General features: G+C 41.9%; 2 protein-coding genes across 3 annotated transcripts in view; one reads left to right on the forward strand and one right to left on the reverse strand.

Annotated features, from left to right (window-relative positions):
- Positions 1-7,707, reverse strand: part of LOC126398977 (hormonally up-regulated neu tumor-associated kinase) — a 987,429-nt gene that overhangs the window by 759,358 nt on the left and 220,364 nt on the right. The gene's annotated exons all lie outside the window — the stretch shown is intronic.
- selenoi (selenoprotein I) overlaps positions 1-7,707 on the forward strand; it is a 25,465-nt gene that overhangs the window by 10,754 nt on the left and 7,004 nt on the right. Inside the window, exon 4 of the mRNA XM_050058694.1 lies at positions 1,135-1,209. Within this exon, the coding sequence (XP_049914651.1) occupies positions 1,135-1,209 (75 nt within the window). The remainder of the gene's footprint in view (positions 1-1,134; positions 1,210-7,707) is intronic.

Below are 7,707 nucleotides of genomic sequence, written 5' to 3' on the forward strand. Positions count from 1 at the left end.
AAAATGGCGGAAAATCTGTATAACCAGGAGTTATGGGTTCTTGAGGCAAATTTGTTCCTCATGAGGAGAGGCATCTCTGTGCAAAGTTTCATGTCTCTACGACATACGGGGCATGAGATATGCCCATTCAAAGTTTGCAATTTCAATCGGTTGCTATAGCGCCCCCCTTTGGCCAATTGATGTAATATTGCCTCATCCTCCCATGACCCCCTACCACTGTGCCAAATTTCACATGGATTGACCAAGTCAGTGAGGAGAAAAACGTGGAACAGACACACAGAGTTTTCGTCATTATATAGTAAGATTCTGTAATACTGTGACACAGTGAAACCGCAATATTTTCTGAGACACTTATCATAATGTTAAAATCTCATACTGTTGCAACACTAGTTAGCAGTTAGCAGCTAACTCAAATAAGAGCAATGGCTGAAAATGTCCGCAAATAGGGAAAACAGTGAGGTCTGGGAGCTCCTTAACCTCCGAGCAGAGGATGAGATCAGTGTCATATAACAGGGGTGATAAATGATTGTTATTACATAGTGCTGCAGACATGTATGTTTTATGTCTCACTAGAGGCTGGCGCTGTTGTGTTACATGTTACGCCTGTTACACCTCCTTTGATTCGACAATGTCAGCATGCAGTCTATAATCACATACTGGAGCAGCATGATGTCGCCATCATTTGGTTCTGTGTAAAAATGCAAAGGCGACATAAAGAAGGGACTCTATGGCGGCCTGATAGCGCAATCTCTATGTAAAAAGGCTACAGAGTTCTTTGTATCTTCACTGTCCTCACTGAGATCGATGACTATGAAGTCAACAGCATCCACACTGATGAACGATAGCTTTCTGTAAACATTCAGCACAAAGCATGTGCACCGGATGTGTCGGCAGCTTAAATAAATGGACAATAAATGGAATTGCTCTGAAAGTGATTCCAATGATACCGTTCACCACTGTTTTCATTGGTGTCATGATAGTTGTGGTGTGGCCCATCCACTTGAATTAAATAAATCTGTTAAAACGATATATTTACAGTCACTGTTATGGTTATTTTCCTCGGTGTCGACGGCCCTTTCATCTCTTGCTCTCAATTTCTCTCTGTGATTCATGTTTACATTATTTGTGTCTCAGCTGCAGGACATGAACATGTGCCTAGTTGGGTCTGGGTTGCTGCAGGGATCTTCAACTTCTTGGCCTACACACTCGGTGAGTCCTCACCCCTGCAGCCCATGTGTGTTGTTCTTCTCTGACTCTTGAGGGGCGCAGGGGCAAATTCCTCCTGATGGAATGTATTCTGTACAGTGACTCTTAAAATCAGACTCTATTCATAACCAGTAAGGCTGGAGTACAAGTCAGATATACTGCTCCTGATATCCTGTAGGGTTTGATATATTTAATTCTGTTTCATCACATTTCCTTTGATAAACCAGGTACTGTGTGATAAAGTGTGATTGTTTACAAGGGACATAAAATCCTGCAGTTCTTGCATCAGGTAGAAACTGACACCACATTATGGATTAGCATGATTATCATTGATTTCACTGCTTTGCGAGAACGATTTCGTAGTGAAAAAATGCAAGACATACAGTCTGTGGTTTCAGCTGTAAGCACTTGAAAGACATCCAGTCTACATTGATCAGCCGCAACATTAAAGCCACTGACGTGTGAAGTGAATAACATTGATTATGGTCTTCTGGGAAACCTCGGGTCCTGGCTTTCATGCGGATTCCTCTTGACACACACCACCGACCCAAACACTGCTACAGACCAAGTACACCTCTTCATTGCAACAGCACTCCTGGATGGCCGTGGGCCCCCCAGCAGGACAATGCGCCATGCCACTCTGCCAAAACTGTTCAGGAGAGTCCTGAGGAATGTAACCATGACCTCAAGGTGTCAACCTGGCTTCCAAATTATCCAGATCCCAATCTGATTGAGCTTTTTAGGGGCATGCTGGTACTTCTGAGGTCCTGTGTCCATGCCTCGACAGGTCAGCGCCTACTCCGATCCACAGTGGGGCCTCTGACCTGTCGAGGCATGGACACAGGACCCCTGCGGTGTCCTGTGGTGTCTGGCACCAGGGCGTTGGTGGCAGTTTTCTTTGAGTCCTGCTGGTTGCGCCCCATGGATGTTTGATCTGATTAGGATCTGGGGAATGTGGAGGCCAGGTTGGCCTTGAGCTCTTTGTCACACTCCTCTGACCATTTCCAGGGCAGTGTTGGCGGTGTGGTATGGTGCATTGTCCTGCTGGGGGGCCATTGCCATTAGGTTGGAGTGGGTACTTGGTCTGTAGCAGTGTTTGGGTACATGGTGTGTGTTAAGGGGCATCCACATGAACGTCCTAGCAGAACATTGTATTGTAACAAGATGATCAATGTTATTCACTTCACCTCTCTGGGGTTTTAATTTTGTGGCTGATCGCTGTGCATCTGGTGCAGGGTGCAAAATTAACTTTTTTGTCCAATGAATGTTCAAATTTTACCAGCTACTCAATACAGTACCATTGATTTTTGTGGCTGGTGAGTGAAACAAATTTACCAGCTGCTTGCACGTTTTACCAGACTTTGGCTGGTGGATGATGCTGATTTTGTCTCCTGTCTTAGTGGCATAGTGGTATGTCTTGATATTCTGAAAAAGTAGGACAGTTGAGGCAGCTGGAAGACACTTTCCCATCACTCGCTTGGCTGATGCTATCACTGTCATTCCTGCTGAAAGGAATACTTCAGCTACAAACTCACCATTTGTAAATCAATTAACCATGTCATGTTAGCTTGAATTCATGAAGAAACATGCATACCTTCACAGAAATCAGCAAACATTGATTTTTAGATGTCAGATTTAACAACAGCAAAACATTATCAAAACATCTGTTGACAAACTCTCACACAGCTCCTGCAGTATAATCCAAGTCTCATTTATCCAGAGTCAGTGCTTCCTGAACACATGCATTGTCAATTGTATTGGAGTCTGGCTTTGAAGAGAGTCTAGATAAGTTTCATTTTCAGTGAAGGTTTTAGCAAAAATGCATGTATTTTTGGCAGTACTGAGCGTACGGCTGGATGAATTACACTTAAAGGTATAGGTAAAGGGATAGTGCACCCAAAAATGAAAATTCAGCCATTATCTACTCACCCATATGCCGAGGGAGGCTCAGGTGAAGTTTTAGAGTCCTCACATCCCTTGCAGAGATCCAAGGGGAGAGTGGGTAGCAGCACAACTCCACCTAATGGAGGCTGACGGCGCCCCAGATTCAAACGTCCAAAAACATAATTGAAACCATAAAATATCTCCATACTGCTCGTCCTACAGGCTACAATGAGGCTAAAAACAGAGTTCACATGACGTTTTTCCAAACAACTTTTCTAAAAACAGAGTTCACATGACGTTTTTCCAAACAACTTTTTATGTCGGGGCTTCAGGACACTTGGTCACTACGGACGAGCAGTATGGAGATATTTTCTGGTTTCAATTATGTGTTTTTGGACGTTTGAATCTGGGGCGCCGTCAGCCTCCATTAGGTGGAGCTGTGCTGCTACCTACTCTCCCCTGGGATCTCCGCAAGGGATATGAGGACTCTAAAACTTCACCTGGGCCTCCCTCGGCATATGGGTGAGTAGATAATGGCTGAATTTTCATTTTTGGGTGCACTGTCCCTTTAAGTTTGTAAACAGATGTTTTGGTACAGTTTTGCTGTCAATCGTTGTCCTCAGTCCATCAATAAATGCATATTTTAACCGTTATCTGTAGAGGCATGCAAGAAAAATGTTCTTCATGAAATCAAGGCATGACTGATTTTTGGGTTAAGTATTCCTTTAGAACCAGCGGCTCATGATGAACCTTTGAGGCTCAGTTTTTGGCTTTTTAAAAACCCTTTGATATGAAACAAATCAGATACAGGAGTGCAAGTCCACGAGAAAGTTCCCTCTGGATCCTGAGCTCCAAAGGCCTCCTGTTACCCCCCTAGAAATGATTAAAATGTGCTTGAAATGGGAGATCCCTCCACTTGATGCACCTCTCTCAAAGCTTATAGACACATAAGCTTGTCAGATAGGATTCCTGATAAGTCACAGTGTAAAGATCCTTTGTAATCAGTTTATTCAGTAGTCACACTTTTTTTTTTTTGTTTAAATTTAGATGTTTTTTTTTTAATGACCTGATAACAGTGTGGTTTCCAAGCAGCAGTTACTGTTTAGGTGCCCTTTAGCAAAACATTTCAAGCTTTCAAGCTAATCTGGAACATGATAGCATGACATTCAAAACATCCTGAAACGCCCTGAGTGTCTCATAACTGACCCAAATCAGACATCCGCAACCAATAAGAGTCTGGAAGAAAATGCATCAGTATCTTTGAATTGCATGAATACATAACATCACAAATAAACAAATATTAAACTTATCTGAAGATTTATTGGTTATGCAGTGATGAAGTTATGAGAGAATAAACAGTCTTTTCTGTGTAAGGAAACCTTTATGGCTGCATTCATCATTGTTTCCATGGACACAGTGAATAAACAAAGCTGAAAATTAGATTTTTTTTATCCTTTTTCCAACTGATTTTAAAGACTAAAGTATGTGAGGAACAGTAATACAATATTGTTTATTCCATGTGTTAAGGGAAAACAACACTTTTATAAATATCACCAGTAAGTTAATTTCCTCTTTCGGCAGAGATGAACTCGTCTAGCTTTGGTGTTAATTAATTTGTATGAGCTACAGTACCTAGCTACAGTCTTCTGACAATTATTTAGCAATACAATAGGGTACAGTCAGAACTTGCATGTTAACACTTGTATTTTAAGGCCTTTTAGTCACATAATAAACATCTAGCTGTTTGTACTCAGATGTCAAATATGGTCTGAGAAATCTACTAAGAAGTCTGGAAATTTGAGTCTGGAAAAGGATGGAAATTTGAAATGAAATTGTGTAGGAATGCTGCACACAGCCTGTATTTACTCCCAGCTACTCACTTATTATGTCTGCCTGGTCGACACATCGGCTGACTGGTTTATAGTTACATAAATCAGGCTCTACAGTTTTATGTCAAGCTGCCCTGGTCAATATTTGTTTATAGTGGATGTGATGAATGTTTGTCAGAAGGGTTTTCTTGCAGCAGATTTTTTGGGTGGAGGACCCAAAAACTAAATTAATGCAGTTTTAATTGTATGTAAAGAGACTGTTGTACTCCAGGTCATGAATTTAAATAACTGTTTGATTTAATGCTGGTTGAATGTTCACCATTTGATGCGATTACCTGAGGCATTTAAAGGGTTACTCTTCTTTCCAGCATTGAGTTAAACCACAGCAGCAAAAAAGGCTGCAATATAACGTTATTGGGCAGTTGCACACCAACAATTTACGTCTCGTAAAAGTGCCTGTTTTTGCCACTGACAGGCTCACATTGTTATTGTAAGTGTCGGACATCATTAGGGTAGGAACACGACTGAGATAGACCTTTTTGTGAAAGAATAAGATCCTTTTTGTTTTACCAGTCACAGGCTCAAATTGCCATCGCCAAACCCACCAGACTCCATTTAAATAAATACTAATTTTATAATCGTAAAACACACTTCATTCACAGTTGACAGAAAAAAAAATAAAGCTAACACAAACCATCTTGGTTCGTTTTTCCACTGTTTAAATGATCACCAACTCTGGTGTGGTCGAAATAATTCACCCAGTTAGATGTGAAAACATCCTGGTTGTGTACGTGTTAAAATTACTGTTTATATAAATGGAGTCTGGTGATTTCAGGGCTGTTTCTGGTTAAGCAAAAAGGATCTTACTCATTAACATAAAGGTCTGTCTCTGTAGGGATCCTTTCAATAATGTTGGCAGACAGATAATAACAATCTGAGTCTGTCAGAGGCAAAAACAAACACTCTTAAGCCTCGTTTCCACCAGACACTTGCAGTATGGTACCTTTGGATCAAACAGTAACCCTTTAGACATGGTACCTAGACCCTAGTGTTTCCACTGCAAACAGTACCCTTAAATGTGGGCGGGGTTGTTGCCACTCACTGCTCCGTCTAGCACTCACTGTATTTCCTCCTTTATCAGTCTGCACCTGGTTTATCGTCCACAGAACGAGGCTGCACGCCGACATTTTCAGAACAAAATTGAACAGGCTGCAGTGAGAGTCTCTCTCCATGGGATATTTACAAATAGCAGCTTTGTGCATTTAGTCCTTCTCAGGCAAGCTCAGGGGTTTAGTGTTGATGTATTTGTGCATTTAGTCCTTCTCAGGCAAGCTCAGGGGTTTAGTGTTGATGTAGCCCACAGGAACGACGTTCTGTGACACTTTTTTTTTTTTTTAGCAGTAAAGATTAGAATATATGCAGTTCACATAACACAGTCAAAATTAATGTATATTTTTTAACACTTGAAGATCCACTTATTACTAAAAGTGTCTGTCATCCCAAGAGAGACAATAAAAAGTAATGGAATGGTCAAAGTTGTCACAGTGAAATTTAAGGTGTGCTGATGGAGTCACGTCATCAACTCATGCATTGAGTAACATTACAAGTTAACGTTCCACCTTAAAAGTTGCCGGCAGTCGGCCCAGTGAATGAAGTTATTTTTTCTCAGACTCCAGCTGCTGTGAGAGGCAGCAAAACATCCTTTCATTTTATAGTTACAGTTTACTAATAAAACTCTCCACAGTATGAACAGTGGTTACATGAGCCTCAAAACCAGACACAACTCAGCCCTGAGCAGAGTGACCGTCCTCTACTGACCAATCAGACTGCAGTGTTCACAGCTCCACCTTTTAGTACCAGATCTGTGTGCTAGGTACCCCAACAGAGAGGGGACCAAACATGGGGACGGTTAGGAATGGTTCCACTGGTACCATCCACAACTTTTCACAGTGGAAACAGAAAAAATCGAACTGAATTAAACTGTACTGTGCAGCTCGGGGGAATCAGGGTTTTAATGGACGTAATTGACAGTGCACAAATTACACTACAGCCTGTTTCGCTGCTGCAGGCTGCTGGCTGCAGGGGTTTCACTCCATACTGGACCAGTTTCAAAACTTGTTGTCTCCATTGGTCAATTAGACAGAAAGACATGGGAAAATGGAGTCCAAGTTGAAAAGCACCAAAGTTCCCGTTAAAGGAGATTGTAATTTCAAGATATGGATGTGACTATGCCACACCCATATTCCTCTCCATCCCTGTCCTTGCAGCAAGATGAGTCACTATAACAGAGCAGTATTTACACAGAAAGGTGTGACACTTAAGTATTATAAATGTTTTGACAGGTGCTAAAAAAAAATTCCAGGCTTAAAGAACAACTTCGGTATTTTTCAACCTGGGCTCTATTTCCCCATGTGTATGTGTGCGTATGATTCATGGGTACCACTCGTTCTAAAATTGGTTCAGTATTGAGCCGCGAAACGAGCTAAAACGGTAATGCGGGCAAATGCGTCCCGTATGAAAGTGCTTTTTTTCGCCACTGACCGGTTCAGATCGCCAGTGCTATCTCTGTAAATAGCATATTGTAGCAGCCCTGGGGCAGTGGTGACTGTGAATGAGTGGAGTCAGCTGTCAGTCAGTGTTGGAGCAGAGAGGCGGAGGGCGTCCCGCTTGGTAATGTAAATGAGTATGTGTGTGTGAAGTGTGTGTTTCGCTAGAAGAGTCAGAGGACAGAGTCTTTTACATGCTACCCCCTGGAGTGTTACCGGAGTTTTTGGAGTGCTCAAATAAA

The sequence above is a fragment of the Epinephelus moara genome, chromosome 12 (genome assembly GCF_006386435.1).
Source record: "Epinephelus moara isolate mb chromosome 12, YSFRI_EMoa_1.0, whole genome shotgun sequence".
NCBI lineage: Eukaryota > Metazoa > Chordata > Actinopteri > Perciformes > Serranidae > Epinephelus > Epinephelus moara.